General features: G+C 45.2%; 3 protein-coding genes and 3 non-coding genes across 11 annotated transcripts in view; 5 read left to right on the top strand and 1 right to left on the bottom strand.

The window, feature by feature from the left end:
- The window catches only part of LOC141915743 (uncharacterized), a 9793-nt gene extending 4171 nt beyond the window's left edge, over positions 1-5622 (top strand). For 2 of the 3 annotated variants that reach the window (XM_074807572.1, XM_074807561.1), the window contains exons 2-4: positions 1874-2073; positions 2548-3725; positions 5347-5622. In XM_074807572.1, coding sequence (XP_074663673.1) covers positions 2836-3486 — 651 coding nt within the window. In that variant the 5' untranslated portion in view covers positions 1874-2073; positions 2548-2835 and the 3' untranslated portion in view covers positions 3487-3725; positions 5347-5622. Of the gene's footprint in view, positions 1-1873; positions 3726-5346 lie in introns of all 3 variants that reach the window. The other variant, XR_012621010.1, reaches the window with a different exon arrangement.
- Positions 3146-3217, top strand: TRNAD-GUC (transfer RNA aspartic acid (anticodon GUC)). Its single transcript has one exon. It is a non-coding gene; the product is annotated as a tRNA-Asp (tRNA).
- Positions 3477-3550, top strand: TRNAI-AAU (transfer RNA isoleucine (anticodon AAU)). The gene has a single exon. It is a non-coding gene; the product is annotated as a tRNA-Ile (tRNA).
- Positions 3709-3780, top strand: TRNAD-GUC (transfer RNA aspartic acid (anticodon GUC)). Its single transcript has one exon. It is a non-coding gene; the product is annotated as a tRNA-Asp (tRNA).
- On the bottom strand, positions 4221-13431 carry CPOX (coproporphyrinogen oxidase). Its single transcript, XM_074807552.1, has 7 exons — positions 13014-13431; positions 12796-12939; positions 11991-12101; positions 10894-11035; positions 8461-8679; positions 6625-6729; positions 4221-4775 (listed from the first exon to the last, which is right to left on the bottom strand). Exons 1-7 carry the CDS (start codon positions 13429-13431, stop codon positions 4688-4690), a joined length of 1227 nt encoding a protein of 408 aa, XP_074663653.1. The 3' UTR covers positions 4221-4687.
- A 125-nt stretch (positions 13432-13556) lies between these two features.
- Positions 13557-26527, top strand: part of ST3GAL6 (ST3 beta-galactoside alpha-2,3-sialyltransferase 6) — an 82686-nt gene continuing 69715 nt past the window's right edge. For 2 of the 4 annotated variants that reach the window (XM_074807468.1, XM_074807458.1), the window contains exons 1-2: positions 13557-13757; positions 17258-17349. The gene's annotated coding sequence lies outside the window, so the exon portion shown is untranslated. Of the gene's footprint in view, positions 13758-17257; positions 17350-18556; positions 18635-19432; positions 19687-22362; positions 22478-26527 lie in introns of all 4 variants that reach the window. The other 2 variants (XM_074807441.1, XM_074807451.1) reach the window with 2 other exon arrangements.

The following is a 26527-nucleotide window of genomic DNA, read 5'->3' as shown; positions in this document are numbered from 1 at the left end:
TAGGACTAAACCTTGAGCCTCGTCTATGGTTGAAACAATCTTCCACCATTTCTTTCTCAGGAAAGCAGCGATGTAGTCAGCATTCTTTCAGGCTACCTTATTCTAACCAGCAGCTTTCAGAGCCCTCTAAAGCAACTGCTGCAAGCTCATATAAAGGAGCTGGCTCATAAAAGTGGAGGAGGCAAAACTGTTGTTAACACTCCTCTCAGCCTTGAAAATCTATAGCTTCTTCCTTCACACATCATCTAATTATAATATACAGTCTGTGGCCTGCAAACAGTTCTGCTTATTGAAACCTGTGTAAAAAGTACAAATTTCTTTCTGATATGATTCTGTGCAGTCCACAATCCTGCAAAGTCTTGTGATATTGTCAAGATAAACACTAGCATTCTACAGCATATTTTGATGGATTGTGTATTCAAATTAATTATTTGACCTCCTGTAAGAAGCAATAGCAAACTTTGGTGAATAGCCAGCAGTGATACCAATAACTAGCATGATGGATCACAACTTAGAGCAGTAGCTACAAAATTTCTAATTTCTTTTCTACATTTTATTACTGCAAAGGAAATGAAAAATCAGTCATAGTTGACAAAAAACAACCTATAAATCTATACATTTGTCTGAAAGGACAGGCTCCCTGTAAATAATCATAATTAGAAAAACCCTTTTATGTAGAATGGGGGAGAGAGTTGGAGGGGCAAGGGTAAGGAGACTCATAGGCTGAGGTAAAAACAATTTAATAATTGAAATAAAATACAATTAAAATAATAACGGTAATAATAATAGTAATAATAGAAAATACAAATGAGTGATGCACAACATGATTGCTCACCACCTGACTGATGCCCAGCCCATTCCCAGCTAGCAATCCCAGAGAAGAGAGAACCCTGAAACTGCAATCCGCGAAGCCAGAGTGAGCTTCCCAATCAACTCTCATCTATATCCTGAGCATGACATTGTATGATATGGAATATTCCATTGGCCAGTTTGGGTCTGTTGTTTTGGCTGTGCTCCCCCCCAGGTTCTTGTGTACCTGCGCACTGGCAGGACATGGGAAGTTGAAAAGTCCTTGATTTCTTAGCGACAGCTAAAACCACCAGTGCATTATCAACATTCTTCTCATATCAAATCCCACACAATCCAAAACACAGCACTATTCTAGCTACTAAGAAGGAAAAAAAAAAATAGCTCTATCCCAGCCAAAACTAGGACATGTGCCGATAAGTGAGGATGAAGATGAGCACAGATGGAACAAAAGACTGCACAGACAGATCAAACTCAGCAAAAAGGAAAGCTTTTAGATTACATCTGCGGTATTGAAGGGAGACGTGGCTCAGGGATTTCGGAAACTACTCTCGTCTTTGAACGGCTTCCCGTTCCTCTACAGAACGTAATTGTGGAGAAGAAAATGTTTGATGCTAACATACAATTTTTGCTCTCTCCTACCCTTCCTTCACTTCCCTGTTTCTGCAGCTGATACTACTGGCACAATGTGCTTTCACTTATTTTTACTGTTGCATTTTGCAGTCAAGAACCAACCAGAATATGCACAAAAATTCAGTGTGATGAATCCAAGTGTTCAAACTTACTTGGCTGTCAGCATCAGGACAAAAGGATGCAAAAGTGTAGAACTGTGCTGTTCTGTGCTTTGAATTTAATTAATTCATTATTCTGAAGTTAGTTTACAGTGAGAGGAGGTCTACTCACAACAGCAGAAACATAAAGTAGACCTTACAGCCTCTCTCTCCTCTGAGTAGTGTTTTTTGTTGTGATGTGTCTTGATCTCAAAATCCTGACAAAATCCTTTAAAACTGTGTTTGCAAGAGAGCATGCGACTGGAGTTTAAAAATCTATATTTTGCTTATGACAGGTACTCTCCATCTGGCATCTGGAGTGGTTGTATTGCTTCAGTACTATTTCCCAGAATCTTTTGATCGGTTTCCTGAGGACTGTGGTCTCTTTGATGGATGAAAACCTACAGTCTTGGAGTCCCCCGGCGTTAGTGACCAAGCCCTGCTGCGGAGGGGCCACAAAAGGAAAACGCCACCTACTGAATTTGGAGCACATCAGGTTTGCTTTTCTTAGGCTTGTGGCTTTTTGCAGATTCTTCCAGGTCCGTGGCTAACTAAATAATTATTTTATGTGGACTGCCCACAATTTATTTTTGTTTAAGCATCTCACCAATAAGTTATGCTTTTTCGACTTAGAAGTCGTCACTGTGTGAGTTTCTGTTTCGTCCTTCTTCACGCACGTCTGGGTCTTTCTGCTCTTTTTTGCATCAGATGTCTCCTGTCCTGTGCCTTTCTAACTCCCGATTTTCTGATGCCAGATCCCTGGCTGTCTCCTCACACCACGCATTTTTCAGTCTTCTAGTGGCAGCTTTGCAACCTTTTTTGCAGAGTGTGGGACTGTCTGTGTTGAATGTTGCCTGGTTTTGAGGAACCTCTTGCATTATCATGACACATTTGTATACTTTCTCTGTGCAGCTGTTACCTGTTTTTTTGCTTCCTAATATGTTCTTTTTATTAATGTATTTTATGATAGGTGGTGTTGGTGGCAAACGAAATGGCAGAGGAGAACTGAGGAACTCAGCACTCACACTGACAGTTTGTGAAGCAAGGGGCTCGGAGTTGGATGATGTTCTCCTCCTTTACAACCTTTTCACAAGCTCACAGGTAGTTAATTCCTATGTATTTTCTGCATGTTTTTACGCAACGCCTTGGTTTTACAAGCCATCTGACTGGCTTTCCAGCTGGGGAAGGGTTCACTCTTTCCTCTCAGGACAGGTGGTTCCACCGCTGTTGAAAACAGGGCTCATCCCAAGTTTCGGGAATGGCCCAGTCCGCCCTCCCTGCTGCGTTTTCCTTGGCTGTTGCGGTTTCAGGGGGAGCCTCCGGGCTCGCCCGCCCGCCCGTGCACACCCACGCGGGCCCTGGCTACCCCCGGCTGACGGCGTGGCCCTCCGTCCTGCTCCTGCTCCCCGGCCGGGTCCGCGCGGCTGGTTTGGCGGGGGGACACCCCGCCACCCTGGGGTGCTGGGGCCCGAAGAAGGGCCGCGCGTCACCGCTCCACTCGCAGAGGGCTGGTGGTGGCCCTGGGGTGGCTCTTGGGGCTCGGCGGGGGGGGACTGCGTGCACCCCGCTCCTCGTTAGTATAGTGGTGAGTATCCCCGCCTGTCACGCGGGAGACCGGGGTTCGATTCCCCGACGGGGAGGAGGCGTTGCTTTTTGCCCCCGGGGAGCCGCCCGGGCTGACCGGGGCGTGGGGACGCTGAGCAAAATGATGACAATTTTGAAAGTCTCCGTTTTAGCAGCTCTCGCCGCCCCGGTTAATTCCCGCGCTGCTCTGTCGGAGCTCCCCGAAACGAGGGGCGCGGCGCCCGCGGGAGACAGCTCCCGGCAGAGGCTTCACCCGCGGCGTGTCCCCCCGTGGGAACGCGTGAGCTGCGTGCAGGCGGGGGGGGTTATCACGGCGGCCGGTTAGCTCAGTTGGTTAGAGCGTGGTGCTAATAACGCCAAGGTCGCGGGTTCGATCCCCGTACGGGCCATTCATTTTCCTTCTTGGGCGGTGAAGCGATCGCTGGCTTTTACTGAATGGGGTTTTAAAATTTAATTATTTAATTTCATTTAATTGTAGGAAGTGTAAACCCGCCAGAGGTGACGTCGTCCCTTGTCACGGCGAGAAGCAGACCCTTCTTTACCTCACTCCTCGTTAGTATAGTGGTGAGTATCCCCGCCTGTCACGCGGGAGACCGGGGTTCGATTCCCCGACGGGGAGGTGGCACTGCCTTTTCCTCAGGCTAGGGGGGAACGGGACCCCTTCTCCCTTGCTTTTCCCCACGAGGTCCGCGATGAAGTTCGTGTCAGTGGAAGAAAGAACAATCCACGGTGCTGCCTACGGGTGGGAGCAGCGTGAAGTGCTCTTTAGAGGCCCTCAGGGCAACATCTGACAGCTTCTGGAGCTGGCCCAAGACGGGTTGCTATCCTGTCTTGATGACAGCTGAGATGCATGGCGTGAAAAGATTTTTTTTCTCTTCAAAATGGGCAGCCAGTCTCCTGCTGCTCTCATCAGGTGAGACTGGGAACCCCAATCCAGAATCAATAAAGTCATGCTCCTGCAGCACATCTTAAAACCTTCCCCTCCGCCGCAAGTCAATGTGGATGGCGTCAAAATAAACAATTAAGCACCGCGTTTTTCACAACTTCCTGAAAGCAGTGTTTAAGTTGAGTTTTTTTTAATCACTTTTTTTTTAATCATACCAAATATTCCCTTTATTCTTTAAAAAAAGTATTTCTAAAACATCCCAACGTTTTCTAAGAGTAAACAGTGCTGTTTAGGCACAGATGACGCTTTCACTCCACTCCACTTTACAGTAGTTGGCCATTTTGCAGTCAAACACATCAGCTGAGGAAGTTCTTAAGCATGCACAGTAGTCCTGTGAGGGCATCGCCAGTCCTTCACAAGGCAACATCAACAGGGGGTGATAACATTAGCCCATCAATCTTAAAGAATGACTTCACATATTTGCAAGTTATAACAACTCTACAGCATTATTAAGGCACCAGGTAAGAGTATAAATAGCTACTCTAAAACGCCACGCAGTTTGAAGGAGCTGGTGTGCAGGCGTTTGTGTTCTTTCACGTAATGGCTCAGTGTAAGCAATCCATCTTGTTCACCATCCCTGTCAGTGCACCCAGTCTTTGGGATTGCGCAGAACCTCCAGGATTTCTGCTTCTTTTGAGCTCTCCGGAGGGGTGTGCATGTACTCCCACCTGCAGGCAGAGGGGAAACTCACTCAGACTGCCCAGCTGGCTGCCGCCTCTCCCGCACCAGGCTGTGTTTGGACTTGAGTTGCTTTTTCTGAGGACACAAAGCTACATACACAGTTGATACTCTTGGATCAGGTGACAGATATGGCTAAAAACCATTAAGTTCAGTAAAAACAAATAGTAACATCAGAATAGTCAGGCGAAACGTTAGCTTGATCTTTTTCCCAAATTCTGGAAAGGCTGGAAGAATGAAGGAAAAAGCAATGTCCCCTACCCCACCATGTATGCAGGTTTATTTGCAAAGATCTTTTAGCAGTCTCTTGTGACACACTAGTATGACGAGGAAGATGAGCAAAACAGGAACCCAGACAATTCTGACAGTGAGGACATGAGACCTAGTTTTTCCAGAAACTGGACTGGAAACCCTACAGGTTGAATCTTGGTTTTAAAAACAAAGGTGACGAGAGACCACTTTTTATGGAAAAGGCCTTTAAAAGAGGCATGACAGTGGAAGAGAAGTGTCAGCAGTCACAAAGGGATGGATACAACCTTTTTCCATCTTTTTTTTCCCCAGGAAGGACCCATTCATGTTGTGAAGCGAGCTATTTACATTGACGGAAACAAGCAAAACCAGATCATCCCAGCAGTGAAATCAAAAGATAGGACCGTGCTACACCACCAGGTCAGGGACACAACTTGTGTTGGCAGCAGGATGAAGCTATATGGCGAGAACAGGACTGCCTCCGTGGGTCTGGGGTAGCAGGCAAAGGTCAGTTTTCCTAGCGGAGGTAGGTCAGTAATGAAGTTTATGAAATTTGTGATAGGGCCTGTGCTACTCAGCGTATCTAAAAGCAACCTAAAAAGGGGAGTAAACTGTAAATGACAGAGTTTGCTGATACTGCAAGATTAAGCAAGATAGGTTAAAACCTAAAAAGGCAGTTGAAAAGTTAGTATTGAGCCAAGCAACTGAGCAATAAAATGGTAGGTAAAATTCCCTGCTGATTGATCTGGAGTGATGCTGCACACAGAAAAAACGTTACGTACACACTGAAAGGCTGGGTGAGTTTTTATTGCCCAGAAAAGATCTTGGCATCATAACGATTCTATGAAAAAGCCAGGTCAATGCTTAGCAGCAGTCAAAACCAACAAACAGCATATTAGGATTATGAAAGGAATAATGAACTAAAACATCATTATGCCACTGTCTGAGTCAGCAGCAACGTGCATCTTGGATACACATAGCTTATGTTGTCTGTTCCTTATCCCCAGTTCAGAAAGGGCATAGAAAACTTGAGCCTAGAGAAAGTGGCAAATGGGATCAAAGGTATGGAACAGCTACTGTACAAAGACTAAAAAGAGCAGGACTTGTCTGCCTGTAAAGCAGACAATGAAAAAACCAGAAGCCTGTAAAATAAGCATTGTTATGGAGAAAATGAACAGGAAGCAAATCTGGTTACTCACTGAAAAGCTGAATGAACTCATCAGGTGCAAGGAGAAAACAGGCACTTTTCATACAGCACACAATTAAACTGTGGAAGTCCTTGCCACAGGCTTGCCAGGACTGCCAGAAGCTCACATGGTTTCAAAGAGCTACTAAACAAAAACCCATGGAGCAAGGAGGGGAAATCTATCAAGAGGTACTAAGCACAAAAAATACCACTGTTTTGTCAGAAAGTATCTAGGCCACACAGTACTGGCAACTGGGTGGGTGTAGCATCTGCATATATTTGGACAGTTCTTGTATCAGACATGAACTAACCACTGTTAAGAGACTGGACACCAGGATTTAATCCTATAAAGTATTTTGATAAGAACGGTGCCTACCTGCAACTCCACGTAACTACGCCCTTACCTTGCAGTCAGTGGCAGAGATATAAGAATGCTTTCAATTCTTGATCCTGGTGTCAGGAGGCCAAACTTTGTACCTCTGTCATAAACCAAGTTGAACTCTACGTACCTATGGGGAGTGAAGAGATGCAACAGGAAAACAAGTTTATTATCAGAAGCTGGTTGTGCCTTCTTCAACCAGCAGATACCAAACAAAACCAACCTGTCTTTCCGCTGTGTTGGGTGTCAGAATGAACCCTGGTTTGGGGCCAACTGTTCTCTAGCATCCTCTGCATAGGAATGCAGGTGTGACCTCGCCACTTCACAAAGCACAGGAAGTAATGGCCTTAGGCAACAGACGAGAGCAGACAAACTATTCAAAGGAGAGCATTCTGTACAGTACTATGCTAGCTTATTTCTCCCAGGCCTCAACCCTGCTTGCAAGCTCGAGACCAAGTTTAGCTTGGTTATGCTAAACTCTTTTGTGTGGTGGTGTCAGACATTAAAAGGAGCCTTAAAGGAACTAGAAATGACCACAGGAAAAATTCCACTGTGCAGTCCTCCATGCTGAAGGCCACATAAGCAGCAAGGTCAGAACAAGATTTTCTGTTTCTTGAGGACATCTGGAATGCAGCAGAAGTCAGACAGCTTCAGAGTGCTGGCTGGGACTTGTAAGGGCCGGAATAGATGGGTTTCTGCCCCCAGCATAGGAACAGAGCAGTGACAATTCAGCAGGGGTTATCTTAATAACCAGTACTGAGGTGTTAGTACTTAACAGAGGTACAGGAAGGGAGGAGCTCCTATCTTGTTTGCAGAAATGGAGAGCTTTATCTAGCCCAATAACCTACAAACAGATCCAGGGACATGAGCAGGCCCTGTGAGCTGGTCCTGGCTGCAGCTCAAAGAAGCTATTCACCCTTACAGCCTTAGCAGGTTTGCTAAATCCCATCCGCAGACCGGATCATGACAGCCCAACGCTCCCAGGAACAGTCCCACCAAATTAAGCATATATGCTTATCTGAGTAACTGCTGCAGGCCAGTGATCTCACCTTCAATGCTTACGTGCTCTCTGCACCACTCTCACAGATTTCTCTGCAGAAGAGGCAGAAACAACTCCCTAGTTCTGCACAAAGCACACGTATTCTCACTTCTCCACATGCTTACACAATCACAGGACGTAGAGAGAGGAGTACAACTGCATCTACCAATGCAGCATTAACAGTCATTCACATTAATAAGCATCCTCCAAAATCTTTTAAGTTACAGTGATTTTGGATCATGCCAGAAAAAACCCTCTGAATCTCTATTCCTTTACAAAGAGTTCACTGTGTCCTCATTTCGATGCCCAGATCAGATGGAATAAGTATGCACATAAGAAGCTGAAAGTACTCTTGGGTACAGCTCCTTAATGACTTTCTGGGGTTTAGCTTCATTAGTGAGTAGGACGCATGACTGCCTCACCCTCTGCTCCTCATGTCACAGTGCTATAGCCCGTATCACTGGGCTGCAGGAGAAGGCAGGGTTCAGGACACCAAGCACACCCCCCCCGCCTCTTTGCTTCTCTTGGTTTTTGAAGGCGCTGGAGAGAAACTGTGGCATTTTGTATGGGTTGCTTGTGCTGCCACATGGGAGAGTGGGAGACAAAGATGAGGCTGTGCTAGTACCTTCTTTGCACCCTCCTTGGCAACCTAGTGTTCTGTGCACAAAAATGCTGAGATTTTCTGGTGAGCTTTGGAGCACTGACGCAAACTTCGCCCACACCACAACAGGACATAAACCTGCCACCATGCAGAACTAGCTCATTTTTTTCTCACCAGTGTAAGCCACCGCCTGTGTATTCTTTTGCTCCTTCAGTACTCACCGTCCTCTCCGAAGCTGCTGCCATAGCTTTTCCTCTGGTGTGAAGGAGTCATGGCGGTGCCTTTTCACAATGGGAATGTAACAAGGCACAACAGCTTTGGCACAACTCTTCACAAACTGGAATACTTCCTCCTTGGAGGGAGAGTTCACATCATCAAAGAATATGCCTCCAATCCCTCTTCGTTCACCACGGTGCTCGATATAGAAGTAGTCATCGCACCTAGAAGCGGCAGCAGATGATTATTAATATGGTCCACAATATTCAGAGAAATATGGTACAGCACGGAAATATGGTGAGGCGCTTACAGAAAAAGCTCTGATTAAACAGTCTTTGCAAAGCTACATATCGCCAGTCACCGAACATGTAACACTCAAACACCACGGCAGATGCTTCCATGTGGAGTGACCCAGTCCGTATCCTCTACCTACACGGAGGAGGGACACCTGATTTCAAAGCTTCATCCTAAGAGGTCTTTCCAGATTTCATTCCCAGAATTATATGTAAATCCCAAATTATTTATACAGCTTTCAGATTAACTCAAAATAAACTTGGATGAGAATCTCTTTATTCTTTTTGCCATTCTAGTAAAAGAATTGATTTTCTGTACCAAAGCTAAAAGAATATAAAAACCCAAGACCAGATAAGAAAGCCAATCTCACTTAAGGAAAAGTCAAAAGTGAGGCAGCCTTCCTTGGAAAAAGGCTTTTCCATAGTTAAACCTGGAAGATGGAGTCATTCTAGCAGTGGTTTTTCACGGCTCATGGTTGAGTTTATGAAGGAGTCAGTGCAGCTTATCCTACAACAGGGAGACAGTTTATCTCTTGTATTTACTGGGAGCATGTAGGTGTACAATTACTATAAATTAGCTGATTCATTGTATCCACACCCTACTTTGCTTATAGTTGCTTGCTTGGGCAGCCATACCCTGCAAGTCTTCGCCTGGGGGAGAAATGGAAGGGAAGGAGGAAGCAGAAACTATAAATAGCAAGGAAACCTTTCCTTCCCTTAGTCCTAGTTTTCCATACATGTATCCATCCACAGTCGCTGTTCTCAAGCGATATAAATGGCATGGCCATAGCAGGAGAGATGTGGAGATGTAACAGATAACCTAAGCTACTTTTTTATTCGCTGGGATGATCAGCTATTTTATTTTATGGCAGCAGGAAGAGTTAGGAAAAAAGGCTGAGTCAGAAATGCAAAAGAGAACAAGCCTGACAAAAGTCTTAAACCTAGATCAGGAAGGCAGTGTGGCAAACGTAAGAAGAGCTTTTATGGTTGAGAAAGGTGGGAAAAGGGGCAACGCTAATTAGTAAAGCTCAGAGTTGATTCACACCGCTCTGTCAGCGAGAACCGCAGGCCCCTACACAGCTGCTGCCTACAGCAAACACTCATGCTGGGACTGAGAAAACTGCGTTTGCCCGGGCAATATAATCAGTCCTCCCCTGAGCTGCCCTCAGACTAAGAACAGGCTTCCTTCTCTCCAACCCCTGCAGCATTGCCAGCCTACTTACGCTGCAAACAACCTGACCATTAAAGCAGACACTGAACTACCATGCAAAAACTCCTTAGAGAACAAGACTGTAGTCTTAAGGGTGTAAGATGTGCTTCTCTACTAAGTGTTTCACAGCACAGCTACAACACCCACTTTATCTCCTGTCCTCAGACAAGACCTGGTAGCTTACAAAAGGGTAACCCCACCTTCCTGGATACCACAGCTTGTAGCAGATAGGATTATCAGACACAGCAGCAAGCCCTCACTGAGCAGTGAAGGATCCCATCACCTCTATCTCTCAGCTCAAGACATTCAAAGTTTGCTTCTTTAGAGAATATGCTGTTGAACGCTCAGTGAATGTGTCACTGGAAAAAAAGTACAGCTCCCTCAAAACTAGGAAGCTTCGACATTAAGGACAAGTTCTTTTACCTACCTGGCAAAAAAAAAAAAAAAAGGTAGTGAAAGTCAGACTGAAAGCAGAAAAACTGGAGTGGGATTTTCAGAACTGCAGCACTGGCCCAAGAGCTCACATTAAGGTCATGCACATTTACCATGAGTTCGCTGTAAGCAGAATCAGTGCAAGTCCCCGGGGCAAAAGTCTCGTCCTAGTTTAACACCAGAGGCTAAAAGGAATTCTTAAGTTGTCTAGCGAAGTCTGTGGCTGACAAAACCTTGTAGAGTCAGCATGGGTTTTATTTGGGCTATAGACTTATGATCCTAGTTGTCAGCCCTCTGATTTGAAAAACTCAGGCCTCTGTAAATAAGAGATTGGTTTAGACTACGTTTTGTTTCAGTGCACATTTGCTGATTTTCATTAGGATAGGCTGATGCTTTTCCAAAGGCAGCAGAACTTCCTGTTCCCAGAGCCCACTTAACTGGCAATATCCAGTGTCGCCTTCTGCTCCCACAAAAGGAGCCCAGGCGTAGCCCTCCCCACATACCATTTCTTGTACTTGGGATAGAGCTTCAGATCATGCTTGTCACAGGCTTCTTTCAGAGTCTTGTGAAAATGAACAGCATCCTCTTCATTCAGGTAAGTCGGAGTGAGGTCAGTCCCACCACCGAACCACCACTGTTTAGTTCCTATAGGAGAGAGGCAAGAGCCACATTATTCTTTCAAACTTCCAAACAGAAATGTACTGCGAGTGGTTCCCTAAGAACTAACAACTACTTTTACAATACAAAACAAAATCATTACTCAGTGGTGTTCCTAAACATCAATCATGAAGAATTTGAGCTCGAGGTAGTGCAATGACCAGTGACTTCAGGAAAACATGAAACAAATTTCAAAGCAATGGAAACTATTTGTTCAGTATTTTGGACTGCTGACCTTGACTACAGGATTTCAATTTCACAAGATGGGCTGGCAACTCCTATTCAAGAATCCAGAAACATTTTACTGCATGCCAAAGAAAGGGAACATCGTTATTAAATCCAGGGAAGGAACTGACTAGAAATGATCCATAATGCTCTGGCAAAATAACTGAGAGAAAACTCTTTGAGCCTCTGACAGCACACACACTGTCAGAAGGTACAGACAGGCTCTCAGTGTTTGACCACCTAGCCTGGAGTCCCGCTTCTGAGAGTGGCAAATTGCAGAAACTCGGGGCAAAAAAGGCACAATGCAGACAGAGACCGATGTTTCCGACAGTGTGTCCCCCCAGCCTCTGAGACAAAGGTACGTCCTGACCAGAACGCTTATCGGTCCTTCACAGACCTTTCTTCTACTAAAGTCTAGAACTGCTTCTTTGAATATGTTTTACATATATTTATAACCTCCTACATTTTAACTTAAATCTGAACCCCCTGGTGTACTCTGCAAAAAGTACAACTGCAAACCTCTTTACCATCACGCTGATTTTACACACACACCAACAAAGGCCCAGAGACTGAGAGACCCAGTGCTACGCGACAGATTCTCAGCACAGCGGGGAATAACCCGGACGGGTTCTGAACCTCCTACCCTAGCCACGCGTTCACGCTTCCTTCATGCGGAGTCATAAATTTCATATGTACTTCACTGGATTAAAATTCTTACCGTCTGCTTCTTCAATTTCAAAGTATCTGTAGTTGAAGTGCATGGTGGGAACATGAGGGTTCTTTGGATGGATAACGGAGCTCACACCCATGGCGCAAAAAGGCAGTTTCCCTAGATAAAAAGATGCACAGAAAAAAAAGATAAGAAGTTAATTTATTTTCATTTAAGGAACATTGCTGGTTTTCCTTAGGTTCCAAGCTTCTGTTCCACTATGAGAAAACTCCTCATGTTGGGTCACCATAATTATTAATCACATGCAGTTGACCTCTCATCCACACATTCTGTGCCCCTAACTAAATGCTTTCTTCGGTATTTGTCCTAAAATGCAGCAATATGTTACAGCACCCATTAGATGAAGACCACTTAAAACATAAGGTGCTGCTAAGGGTTTCCACCACTGCCAGCCCTCCCAGCTACCCTTTGCTACACAAACGTGGGTTGAATCCTCTTTAGCCTCCAGCACTTTCTGGTTCTCTCCCTCCAGCTCTGTGGGACGTGACTCCCGGGCCATTCCGCTGTTGAGCTATGGCAGCAGCGTTAAGGAACAACCTGTGCCTACAGTACATTGCTTAAAGGAGGAAGAGCATGGGAGAAACACTCCAATACCCAGCTTTTTAGGGATGGGAAAGTCCACCTGCCATGCTTACAAAGCCACCATGATACAGATGAGACCCTTGGGTGTTGATCAGTGCAACCTTCCTCGCGTTCTGCTCGAAGGCCGGATGGCTTTCAGAGCACCCGACGGGCACGCTCGGGTGAACGCATCCCGGCCCGGGGTCCCGCTCCTCCCCGCCGGCCCCCTTACCATCCTTGGCCTTCAGAGACTTCCCCCGGCTTCGCATCTGCCGCGCCGCCTCCTCGGACAGGAGCCCGAACACGACGGACACGTTCACACCCGCCTTCTCGAAGACCTCGCCGTCCTGCAGCACGCAGCTGACACCGCCGCCGCCTGCCAACGCCAAGGGTCACTGACCGAGCTGACCGAGCCCGGGGTGACCCCCGCGGCCCCCGCCCGCCCCGTACCTTCCTTCCTCTCCCAGGTGTCGACGGCGAAGGCGGCGCCGGGGTCCAGCGCGGCCAGGGCCCGGCACACCTCCGCCTGCGTCTCCATCAGCAGCAGCTCCATGCGGCTCCGCACCTCCCGCCGCCGCCGCCGCAGCTCCCGCAGCCCGCTCACCGGCGGCGCCATGAACCGCTGCCGCAGCTGCTCCTCCTCCTCCTCCTCCTCGGACGCCGCCATCGCGGCCTGCTGCCACCGCCACAGCCCCAACGCCAGCCCGCCCAGCGCCCCCGCCGCCGCCAGCGCGGCCCGCCGACCCCCCCGCCCGGCCGCCAGCCCCGGCGGCGCGGAGCCCAGCGCCCGCCGACCCGCCGCCACGGCGACACGAAGGGCGGGCGGGCTGCGGGCGGCCCCGCGGAGCAGCTGCGCGGCCACCGCCATCACACCGGCACCGGCGCCACACTGCCACCGGGGCGGGCCGGGGCGGGCCGGGGCGGGCAGGGGGACGGGCCGCGCCGCGCCGTCTATAAATATCTGCTCCTAGAGGCGAGTCTGGGTCTGTAGAGGAGAGTCTGTACCGGCGGGGCCCTGCGGGGAGGTATAACCGCCCCGTAACCCCCCTCCCGGCCACCCTCGGAGCTGGGTGCTGCCCGCCCCGGGTGTGGGTGCTGCGGCCGGGAGAGGGGTTTGCGGATTTCTGCCTACGAGTATCCAATAACCGGGTTTCCTGCAATGCTTGAGCCTGCAGGGTCGTTCTGTGAGTAAAGGTTTGTACAGGGCCAGGCATGGCTGGAGTAGGAGTAAAGATGTATTTTCTTGAGCTATCCCAGCAACCCAGTGGAGTTGCTCACCTGTGTATGGCGTTGTGGGCTTTATACTCGCAGCAATGATTTTTTTTTAGAACCCGGCTAGTTTGTGGGACCACCAGTTTAGCGCAATGGAAATATGCCCTGGGGACTTGAGAGGGCACATGCTTACGCCTTCTTTGTTCCTTTTAAAGTTGAAGCCCATTTTCTTTCCTAATAAGAATTCAGAGTACTAAAGAGAAGGGTTATGTAGAGCCAGATGTTGAAAGGTACTGCATAGCACCAACTTACAGTTCAGAGTTCGATTTTCTTGGTGCTAATGTTGGCACCAGATCCATTAAAATTATTTTCCGTTTTCTCAGCTGCCTTGACATTGGCTGTATCAGCGGGGACAGTACAACAAACCAAGTAGCACAATGACAGAAGACTTTATTGAGCAAATAAAACAATTTTCCTAAGCAAACATGTGACAGTGCAGCCACTGATGTTGTGCTGAACCTAGTTAGATTTGAAAGAAAGATTTGAAAGAGTTTTCTTTCAAATCAAATAACTGATTTACCAATGTTATTTTTAAAAATAAGCATACTATTATTTTCTAATAAGTAATGACACTTATTAAATCTGTCATTGGTTGAGGATCCATATGAGGGTTAGGCTGAGAAAAATAACAACTACCTGAAAAGCCCAGCCCTGCAAGGTTTGTACTCTGCTACGGGACTGTTCCTTGGAAACTGAGCTTCTGGTATTTTGGGACTGGTTTGCACCTGTAGTACCCAAGAGGAGATGAGTTTCAAGGGTGGCTCTGTGGAAGACAAGGAGGTTTGTCCCTAATATGGATCAGGGCTTTGCTATCGCTCTATTTTCACTGCAGGGTAATTTGGGTGGAGGTCTGTATAAAGCGATAACGTTCATTCGAAGGCATAGTCCGTTTCCTCTTTTCTGGTCTGATTCTGCCCTTTGGCAGCAGAGGGTGCTGTGAAGCTGCTGAAGCTCTGCAAGTGAGACGGGAAGGAGACCTCTGAGCTGGGCTCTCTTCTGCCCTCAGCTGGAGGACAGGATCCCTGATGAGCCAGGAGCCTGAGCCCCTGGAGACAGGAGCGAGGGAAGGAGCGAGTCATTATTTGCAGCAGAGAAGGGCACCGCCATCTTAGGGGCTGTGCTAAGTCTGCTTAATTTGGCTGCACCAAGCTGCTCTTTCCACAGTTCTTTATCCAGGGCTGGCTGTGATAGCTCAGTTTCTTCTTGAATTGCAGCCACCGGATTTACCTGAACATTTGCATCATAACCACTGTGTATTGTGCACTTCCATGCTGCTTACCGTAGTAAAGCTCTGCTGAGTGGCCTTCATAGACACTACTATAATGGAAAAAATAAATAAATGCTGAGGGCAAAAGATATGTAAAATGTGTTCATGCAGATGAGCATTTAATGATTTTTTTCTGTATTAGGTTGCATGCAGATTTTGATAACACCTGGTAATTCAGCTGGACAGGGCCTCTGAGGACTCTAGTCCAAGCTCAGGGGTTCACCATTCCCAGGCTGGATGAGGCTGTGCAGGGCCTTCCTTGTCCAGCTGCACTGGGAGAACCTCCTCCCCCTCCGTAACTGGGCTCCTGCCCCAGCACTCCACCACCCCCACCGGGAACAATATTTTCTGGTATCTAGCAAGAATTTCCTTTGCTGCAACCACATTGTCAGCTCAGCGTCTTCGTCTTGCCACTGAATCTTAAAAGCATGACTGCTTTACAGTCTAGGATTTCCCCCGGCTGGACCCTGGAGCTGGTTAGGCTGGTCTCTGGTGGAGGTGAGGAGGGGTGACAGTGTAAAAAGCTCCTGCTGTTTCTGTGCTGAATCCTCTCACGTTAACTCCTTGTGAGGGTCTCCTCTCTAACAGCAGTTTCAGGTTGAAATTTCAGCCAAATGCTATAGACTTTCCCTTTGCAGCAGTGGGGAAGGTGCAAGTAGCAGATAGGGCATCAAAAATGGCACCTTGCATGGGAGAGGTTTTTTGCAGCCCTGTTTATATGTGTACAACCAAATTGTGCTGGCTGGTAAAAATAGCATTGTAGAGAGTAAGCTCATGCTTCCTTTTCAGTATTTGAACTAGTGTGCTTCACCACATTCTATCAGCTTACCTCTTTATGGTACTGAGAATAGGAGCACTGATGTGTGTGGGTGCTCAACAACTCAACAGTGATTAGAAGCAAGAAAATGACAGCTTACATTTTCGTCTGCATCTTCAGTGCATAGTGCTGGTATGAAGGGTGAGGGCTTCCAGCTTGTGTGTGTGCTGTTGAATTTCTGGGCTCTTCTGTTTCTCTGGAAATACAAAAGAGGAGGAAAAGCACTCAGAGCTTAGATCAAAGCCAAAAGGAAAACCTGGAATTGGTTCTTGCATTTGCTTGAACAAGAATTGAATTGGAGGAAGTGTACTTTACCTTTTTTTTTAGCAGGCTACGTGAAATTCCAAGGTCCTGACTTCCCTTGAAATCTCGGTGTCAATTTTTAAAGTCTGACTGAAAATGTACATGGTAAGATGACTTTGAATATTGTATCACTTAGCGGGTCATCCACTGTCATACCCGTATGTGTTGTGGTAGTGAGGGTCTTGTGGTGGGTTTTGTTTTCAATGAGAGTGAAGCCATTTAGCTTTGCTTTGTAGCCAAAGCCTCTACTGATGCAAATGAGCATGATTCTAGAGAATGTTGTAGGACTACAGAGATTTCAAGAAGATTTGAAGAACTGGACTCTTATCTACAGTTTTATGTAAGGTGACCCCAATGAAGAGAAGAATATTGCTAATTTTCTTTTTTTTTTTTTTTTTTGTTGTTGTTTACCTGTACTCTGAAACGAGCTCTGAAGCTTTTCTGCTCCTTGTACTTAGGTGCTGTCTACCTTGGTTTTCTATCTGATGAAAATTTATGCACAAAGAGGATATCGACAAAAGAACGAGAGACACTGCATGTTCTATGGTAGTGACGCATGATCAGGTCTGATTCAGACCGAGACAGGCACAATGCTTTCGCTGAGGCTGTTTGATACTTTTGAGCACTGAATTAATCCAGTTGCTTAGAGAAAATTGGAAGAAAAAGATTTGTTGAGAAGAGAAAAATTCCCCATCAAGTTGGCATTTCTATTACTTCTTAAAAGAGCCAGTCTCATCCAGTTTATCACATAAAGCTTTGATTGTGACTTCAAAGTGATGCTGAGGGCTTGCAAAGTTGGACAAGTACTCTTGTTGGCTCAAAGGTTTCACATGACTGTTTAAGTTGAATTAAGTTAGTATTTCAGTATGTGTTAGAGAGAGAGAAGCAAAGGCTTTGGGGACTGAGCTGAAACAGTAGGTGGTGTGAAGGTTTTTAGAGAAAGATGAAAACCTTTCCTTCTATATCTGTCATCTCAGTAACTTGTCTAGATGACAGGTTCATAGAAATCCCCCTTTTTTTCTTTTTTTAATGCAGGATTGATTCTACTGGGTGCATGAAGGAGGGAGAGGGTAACTACAGAACAGGAAGCTGCTGTGCTGAAATTGCCTCAGGCTACCTCCTGGAAGGTAAGAGAAGTTGTGAAATATCTTAGGAAAGCCTTTCTTCCTCTAATGCTCGATCACCTTTCTGAAGTTAATTACAGAAAAGAGGAAAAAGTGAAATATAGCATTGCCCAAAGAGAGTGAGTCCCCTGGAGAGGTTTGCACTAACAATCAGTCCCCAAAATGCGATGCGTGCAACCTCCTCTGGCAATGTGCTAGTACTCCAGGTCAGGTACTACACCCTGCCCTCAGATGAGAGGTCTGTCCATTGTTTTCCCGCTTCCTCTGCGCCCTTCCTTCAGCTCTGCCTTCTGATTTGCTGTTACATAACACCATCTTCATAAAACATCAGGAATTTTCCAAAACCGCAGCTATTGCATATGTGGCTTCATCAGGGCTAAAAGGCCAAAGCACCACCTCGGTCCCAGGCTTCAAAGGAAAGGGAAAGAACATGCAGAAATGATCTGTTGAAGTGGATTCCCTATTTCTTTTCTTGTACAGAGACTCAGGTCAAACACACTACTCCCCTGCCCTAGTGTCATAATAATTTATTTTTTTTCTTGCAGCCACTGTAGTTGTTTATACAGGCTAAATGTAATGTTTGCTGTTATGAAAGTCCATCCAGAAGCCAAAATACACACCCTTCTGTCTTCCCTGGGATAATCAGTACATTGTTTATGGTTAAGCTAAAGGACCCGCTGAGTTAACTCGCAAGTCGTAAGAGACTTGTCTCTGCAACTATTTCAGAGTAACAGACATACACTGTGATAGCGTGGTTGAAACTGCTCTGCTGTCTGGGCAGCTCTACAGAGCTCCAGAGATTTATAGTCTTTGAAATGCTCCTGTATCACTACAGAACTGAACTTTGAGCTTGTACTTCTAAAATCACGAGCTTATGATCCCTTAAGTTCAGTAATGCCCCTCAGGAAGCCTCAATTCTAAGGGTGTCAGAAAGCACTACACATTTTATCAATGTGTAAAGTAAGATCTTTCCCACTCTTGCAAAAGAGAAATGCTAAAATTTTTTGCTGTGGCTGTGGTAACTGCAGCAACTTGGGTTAAAAGAGCTGCCGTGCTGTCTTAGTATCTTGTGTGTCCATAACCTTTCCTGGTGTAAGGCGTGGTGGCAGGATGAAAGCTATGTCATTGGGTTCTAATTCATCTTTAATCAACTGGACTAAATCATATTCACACCAGTAACTTTGTAATTGTTCACATTTGTTTTGTACAGCTTGCTGTGGTTTTCAGGATTTTTAAATCAGAGAATCCCACAATCTGCACGTGCTGATCAGACTTCTGTAAGGCACACGTAAGTGAACACCATATAGCATTCAGCGGGTTTTTTTTAATAGTTACAGTTATTAAAATAGAAATCTTAGGAAAGAAGTAACTGTATCAGTGCTACCACCCAAGACAGCATTAGCAGGAAGACTAGTGGCAGGGAGGGTTGCGATGCATATGTGGAGAATCAACAGAGTTCTTCAGGACAGGAAAGCAATTTCTGTGGAAGAAGGTGCTATGCTCACCCTCGCTGATAAGGAAGATGATCCGTGTAAGAATCATGGACAGTCCACAAGGGGGGTGTTGTGGTCATTTAGAAGCTGACAGTTCAGGGCTGGTGATGGTCCCTGGCTGGGCATTTTTAACCTGGCGCTGGGGGGCTGGTTTACCATCTGGCAGAACCGTAGGCTTCATGCACCATCTTAATCTTAATCACTGTGCTGCAGGGGTAAGGTCAGACAGGAGTTTTATGAAAAAGCAGATAAACTGGTTTTTCTGCATTGCCTCCTGAAAACTAATGATAAGGCCTGCTTATTACATTAATTACTGTCAAGTAAGAGAGATTCTTTCCTCATGCTGTTAGTTCGTAGAAGTTATAACTACAGGTTTTGCAATGAACATTATTCAATGACCAAATCTAACTGTCAGACCTGATTTTCTCCATTGGTTTTAACTCTAATATAGTCGTTCTTCTCCCACAGGGCAGGTATGAAATGCAGAACAGGGTAGGGCAGAATGAGGTCTGTTACCTCAGCATAGAACCTGATTGGATTGTAAGGTTATTCATCAATATTTTTTCTGTTTTCAAAAAACTCTCAATTCTCAGGATCCAAAGGCACTTTTTGGTGCAACCAGCCCTCCACATGCGTGACCCTGAGTGTCAGGGCTGTGCCTTTAAAGTAACATATGTACAAATGATCAGACTGGTTCAGACCAAGCATCTGCCGCCTGCTCCCGTGTCCAGCAATGGCTTCAAACTCACCTCTAATGGAGCTCAGCACGTGAAAGGGTGCTTTCTAGGAAGCAGCTTGTCCAAGCTGAGGAAAGCCCTGCTGACCTCACAGCTACCCAGGCCAGCAGGTAAGGAAGCACACGTGCTCCGTGGGGGCAGTGGGGTGGCTGCAGTAGCTCCACGGTGACTGCCACTGAAGGCTCTGCTGGGCTGTGGCCTCCCCCTGCTCAGGCCATGAGGACTGTTAGTCACTGGGGCTCTTCCAGGAGAAGGAGCTGCTGTCACTGAGGAGGTTGGTCAGTGTGTGGAGAAACAAGCCTCGTCCAGGCTCTTCACAGCCTAGAAATCCCTCAGCCTGTGATTGTCTGTGCCAACCATATGGGTGGTCATGAGGCTGCCAAGAGAAAGAGCTGCAGAGACACAGCTGCAAGAAGAGATGGTGGGAGAGCGGGTGGGAGATCCTCTGGGAGCAGAATTGTGAGTAACTCAGCAAGAGGATCTGGTTTTTGTACAAGTGCCTCTACTGCACAATAAGCATGGTTAGGAGTGGGCCAGTGGGAGTTGCCACATCCCCCAGGGGAGGAGTGGAGCTGAGGGGACAGGTTCAGCCCTTCTAATGTGCATGTGAACAGATTAGTAGTGTTGTACCAAATACAACCTGACCTGGTTAATGAAAAGCAAGCCAAATCCAAAAGCAGACGCTGGGGAAGAAGAATGAGACATGATACTTCTGCTGGATACTCTCGCAGACTATGTGTGTTTTCACTTTAGGGATTTCCTAATCCTGGTGTGGTTTATCTAGTTAGTGACTATCAGTAGGTCTCGCTTCTAAACACTCTTTCAGTTTCCCTTGAGAAATTTCTGCAGCTAGAAAATCCTTCAGCAAGGAACATTGTGGTCTGTAGGGCTTGTCTAGAACCCACCTTCTCTTAGCTTCATTGATAGCTGCTTCTTGAATATCTGAAGAGACGGTGAAGAGTTGTTCCTATCCATGCCATCAGGCCTCCTGAAGGTGTGTCTTCACCAGGGTGGAGAATCCTATAGCCCACTAGCTCCTTGTGTGGTGACCACTGTTGCCACATGCAAAACATGTGTCAGGAACACATTGCTCACCCACGAAATGCACGTGTTTCTCAAGTGAAACACTGCAGATCTTCATCGACAGGTTAGTGGATTTCTAAATTAACCCAACTGTCTTGAGCAACTTTTTCTTCTCTCAGAACTCTGAGAAACAAAGAACAATGCTCTGTTACTGCCTGTTCTTGTGTCTGTTTTGAAAAAGAGCACCTTAAAAGGCCAGCCAATAAATATCTTGGCAGCACTCTGATTTTAGTCTTGCCTAAGAATAATCACCATCTGTTGAATCACAACTTTCACTTCCTATGTTGCCTGAGTGTTTAATCTTTCATCTCGCATTACCCTAGCTTTGTGGATGGGGCAATGACACCAAAGCAGAAATAATCACACCAGCGATGAGGCTGGGGACCGCAAAGGCAAGGCTATGAGCAGGGACTCTGGGGACTGGGCTGGAGTGGAGAAGTGGAGCAGCCCCCGTACAGATGAGATACTCCAGGGGAGAGCAGACAGCAAGGGCAGAGAGCAGAAGCTTCTGGGGGCAGTTTGTGACTGGAAACCACTGATGTTTTTTAAAATTTAATTTTCCCAAGTAGGCTGAACTACTCCAGGGGTGCCCGGTCAGGTATGGTGTGGCTTGCAAGGACTGAAATGGGTTTGAGGAGCAGGCCAGTGTATTGAAAGCCACAGAACCAATTTCTTACTGATACTAGTGTCTGCCAAGTACTTGCTCCGTACAACTCCTTACCAGAGATATCAAAAATGCTGATAAGGTGTAGGACGTTGCAGGGCAGCTGCACCACCTCAGCATCAGACTTCCTTTTTTGTCTATTTATGTAACTCGGCCTTCTTGCCAGAGCATGCCTTGTCATGAGTTCTGTGGGATTTCATTGTCTTTTCAGCTTTTAAACAAAACAGTGTCCCAAACAATGCTGTATCTCGGCACTGCATTACCTTCCCCTTCTGGGTACTTCTTCAGTTTCTTTCTTTTTTGGTGTAATAAAACCCAGAGCCCTGTCCCAATGCCTTCCTTCCCCTGTTCTTCAAAGCCTCCTTGAAAGTCCCTGGCTAGTTTATCACATGCTCATCACTGGTTTTCCCCAAGGGCCCTGTTTCTTGTGAAAACCCAAGTCCCTAGGGTTGTTGCCCTGAGTCTGCTTTTCACAAGAGAGCTGTTTTCTACTCTTGCTTGTGGAAAACTCCTGCAACTTCTCCTCTCCTACAAGTCTGAAACTTTTCCTCTCTTCCAGACTTACTTATTCTCCATTAATGTGAGATACTGACCAGTCACAGCAGCACTGTGCCTGCTTCCTGGAGAAACAGAATTTCTCCCTATACATTTTTTTAATGAGAGGCCTTGGAGAAGTTCTCTTGTTTTCACCTATCAATGGAGGAAATAAGAGGATGGCTTTTATTTTTAAAACAAGGGGCCATGTGAAAACCATGGGACATAGGGCCCTACCTTCCTTTGATGGTTCTTAGGATAGGCTGTCTCTTAGGTTATAAAGTTGAGTTGCACAGTATCAAAATGCATTTAAAACCTGGACTTTAATCCATTGGTGTTTTTACAATCTCTATCTTAAACAGATAAGGGGCTACATCTGTTAACTGGGGAAGTGGAGGATACAGGCGTGGTGCACTAACTGAATAGTTGTTCCGTTGCCTCACCCTGGTATCAGTGTGACCCTTTTCTGTCATTGTGATCCATTTCTTTCTCATTTTATATTCAGTTATAAGAAGTAAAGGAAGGAGTATTGGACACACAATATTATCCTATCCTAGAACTGTGCATCAAGTCCTATAAGCTTGTGGAGCATTATTTGAACCAACCAATGTAACAGAAAAGTGAGTAATTTTTAATATTGCTCTAGCATTTCTCTAGATAATAAAAAAAAGCATATTTCAGTGTTAATACTATCTGTTAGTCTGTGGAATTGTGGAAGATACTGCTCTAAAAACATATTGACTCATTCCTGTTACCTTGTCAGGGCAGTCTCGTCACAGGATTACAGCAATATGATACACTGGATGACTCTGGGGGCTTTATGAAAGCATGAGCATTTTAGAAAACATACAGCTTTTTTCAGGAATAATCATACAATATAGGAAATAAGCAAGGTTCTTAAGTTCTTATAATTATTAAACTGACTGACTTCTTGCTTAATTTGAAGTCAATGTTTTGAATGTACTATCTGTAGCTCAGTTATTTCAATTGCACTTTTGTAAAAGACAAATTACTTAAACTGTTGAACAGTTTTATATGTTTTTAACATGTTTTAAGTTTTACTGTACGTTTCTTATATAATTTTTTGACAAGTTCTCCATAAACTCAGATAACAAGTTACAGCTTGCATTCAAGCAGTTCGATACATTTGACTGACTTTTTCAGCGCTGAGGTCTTTAGATCTTGAAAAATGTCTCAGCTAGCATGTTTTGTAGCCTTTCCTGGAAGTACTAGGAGGTGAACTCTAACAGCTGTCATTCATTAGCTTGTGCAGTTTCTTTGTTTAAAGTACAAAACCATGGGCTTATTCCGCAAGAGAGGCCTACTAGATCTCTGAAGGCGTTGGTTGTTACTTAGTAAGATCGGAAACTGTTGTGATTCAACGTATTTTTTTCCTGAAAGTTTTTCCTGTAATTTCTGTGTATAGTGATGGCAGAAGATAAAACTTATGTTCTTTGTTTTGCTCTATATCTCCTTCTGTATTTCTGAATCCAGTCCCTGCCCCACCAGAGAGTTGTGGGACAGATAGCAGTGATAGTGGTTCGACTGCTGATGACCTTGTGTTCATCATATGGTCCACAGGTGGTCAGGGAGGGGATTATTCTATCACAGGACAAGAAGTCAGAGTGCCTGTTGAAATTACCAGGCAGCAGGCTTAAATCATATTTTTACATAGCACAGTAGAAATAAACTATGAGACTGATGGGCACAGGGTGTTACAGAGACCAGAAGTGTAAATGGGCTCATAAAAGGAACTGAAGAAGATCACAGAAAGGCTTTTAAATGCACAGATGCAAAACCAGCCTCTGGCTCTGGCTGTCCCTGAACAGCAAATTACCAGATCTCACTCAGGTATATTAGAGGAAGAGTCAATCTTGCCCTGTTTTTTGTACTCTTTCCCAAAGTACCCATTATTAGCCACTGTCAGAGGAAGGAGCCTGGCTTTTCATAGATTTAATCTGATTTACTGTGGCTGTTTGTACATTACTGACCCCTTAGATCTGTGAAACAGTATCAGGATTCATGGTCAAGTACACATTATCTAGTGTGCTGAAAAAAAAGTAAGTCATGTCCTCAGCCACACCACAACCTGTTCTCACTTTGTTAATATGCGAGGTTAATGAGCATAAACACACCCACTTGGCCTAAGCACATTCCCTAGACTAAGAGCAGGAGTGCATTAGGTCCTGGGATGGTTTGAGAAGAAAAAGTAAACCAACATCAAGTTACTCTTAATTCTGCTGTGGTCTTATTTGGTTAGCTCACAAATACTCAGGAACAGCAAGAAAAATGCAGGCTTCCCGTGTAATCCAATGCCAAGAATGTAATCCACAGTTTGTCCTTAATCCCATGAGGATCATTTCAAATATTTCCAGTGCTTTTGGCAGGAATATTAAATTACAAAATCTAGGATACTGCCAGAAACAGAAAAAAGGAGGTTCACAGTAAAAGCAGTGCCCCTGCTCTATGCTTCTGCAGGAGCAAAATAGCATGTCAATATGGACAATTACTTTGAATAAAACAATTTAAAAGGGCAACTTCTCATAAGTGTCTTAAAGCAATCCATTCCAATTAGTTCCCAGTACTAAAATATGTACCGTTCAGTGCCTGATGACAATTCAAGGGAGTAAGTGAAGGTGACTATCTTGTCAGTATACTGGACTTTTGTTTTATGGAGCTAAAGGTGTTTATCTATCTGCCTCATTTCCAACTCAGGATGGGACCCGAGTTCCAGAGCCTGACTTCTGTTTTGTCTGTGTGTTGGAAGGAACTTGCAGAACACAGTGGGGTTGCTTCAGATTCGCTCTGACACAACCAAGGCCAGAGTTCAAAAATTGCTGTTTTTGTTTAATTTACCATAAGAAGGTACTTACACCTTTGTAAAATAAATCCTGGATTATACAAAGAGTTCCAAGGAGAGAGAGTTGGAGAACTGTAAGGTCTTGTTGTATGTAAAGCCTCCTTTGAAAACTACATGCAATTCAATACTTGCTTTATTTGTCAAGGTGAAAGTCCCATTTGTCTTTAGAGAGTGAATCTTTAGCCATTTCTGATGAAACTGTTATACTAGGGTACTTGCATGGCTATAAACTCTCCGCTGGAGAAAAGGAGGAATTATAAACTGTTTACTTAGTTAGCTGATAATTGGAAATTTTTCATCTTACATCAGACACGTTGACTTTGACACATTTTCCTCCTTTCTCTCTTTTCCTCCTCTCTGTCCCACATGCCTGCTTTTCCAGGCTCTGCAGAGGAGTGTCTGACATTCTCATCCCTCCCAGGCAATACTCCAGTTGCTTCTACAAGAGATAGAAACACCAGTGATTTATTTAGTAATATCTTTGAATTTTGTCACTCTATTTGTATTCTCTTCCTCATGCTTTATTGAAGAACTGTCCTTAAGGTCAGCTAGAGATTTAATTTAGAAATTGCAGCTGTAGCTCATCCAAAATACCCATCCTACAGAATACCAAGGTACATAGATGTGCCGGTATTGGCTATTGTTTTAAAATAAGAGGAGTCTGAGCTTCAGCCTCTGGGTTTTTTCAGTGCCTACCCCATTCAGGCCCACTGATGCTATGATGATGCAAACAAAAAATAATGTAGTTACACAGAGCTGGTAACAGCATTTTATTGCCACACTGTTTAGCACCAGTGCTGCCCCAGAGTCTTCATGGACAGTGCAGTACTTTGCTGGTGCTTCCCACTCCACAAGTGTCCTAACTCAGGCACAAACATCACAGAATCAGTCTCTTATTTTCTGTCAAGAATGGGGTGGCTGAAAAACACTTTTCTCCTTCGTGTCAGACTGTTGTGCTTTTCTGCGGTGGCAGGAAAGGGTGGAGAGGAGGAAGTGTTGACCTCAGAGCTGCTTTCATGCTTGTCTTTCTTGCCTTTTCTTGGTCTGGAGGATATTTATGTCTTTCAGCTGGGACTCACCTGCGGCTGCACGTCTTACCTTGCAAAGTTGATTGACCTTTTTGGGTGCTTAAAAGACCTATATATGCCGTTGTATTTGCACCAGATATGTTAGAAGCCACATCCTGTATCCCATACGTAATTGCAGCCACAAACAGAACATAGCACTTTCCACTTGTTACTCAAGTTTTGATAAACCTACACATGAGACAGCATCTAGCTTGTTATCTTGATTCTTTTTGCAGCTCTGTTCAGATGAAGGGGTGTGAAAGAACACCGAAACTAGAGGGAAGATGACAGACAGATCAAATACATGGAGGAGCAATGTATGCTCTGCCTCTCTCTTGTGAAAAAGGTAGATGTAGGTTCTGGAAAGCTTTGGAGGCACAAGGCTTGTTAAACCCACCGCACATTTTCCAGAGGAAGCCAGAAGCCAGGGAAATGTTGCTGGCAGCATTAAAGTTGCTTTAAAAAGTAACAGCACTACTTTCTAAACATAAGCTCATCTTCCTTTTAGTGATAAATCACTAGTTGCTTTAATCAAAGGAAACTGTAAGATACATTTTTTGTTAACCATATACCTAATGACATCTTTTTTTCCTCTGTTGAAGATCAACTTGACTTTTTGTTAGAACAATACCACAGGGTAACTAGTTAGAGTGTTAAGGAGAAGTGACAAAGCAGTAGCATTGGCAGAGAGAAGAAAATTGAGGCTTCCCACTTGTTAGTGTCAAAAATGTATGTGACTGAGT

This window comes from Strix aluco, chromosome 2 (genome assembly GCF_031877795.1).
Source record: "Strix aluco isolate bStrAlu1 chromosome 2, bStrAlu1.hap1, whole genome shotgun sequence".
In the NCBI taxonomy this organism is placed as follows: domain Eukaryota; kingdom Metazoa; phylum Chordata; class Aves; order Strigiformes; family Strigidae; genus Strix; species Strix aluco.
The sequence above is the reverse complement of the archived record's forward strand: the minus strand, read 5'-3'. Positions and strand labels throughout refer to the sequence as shown.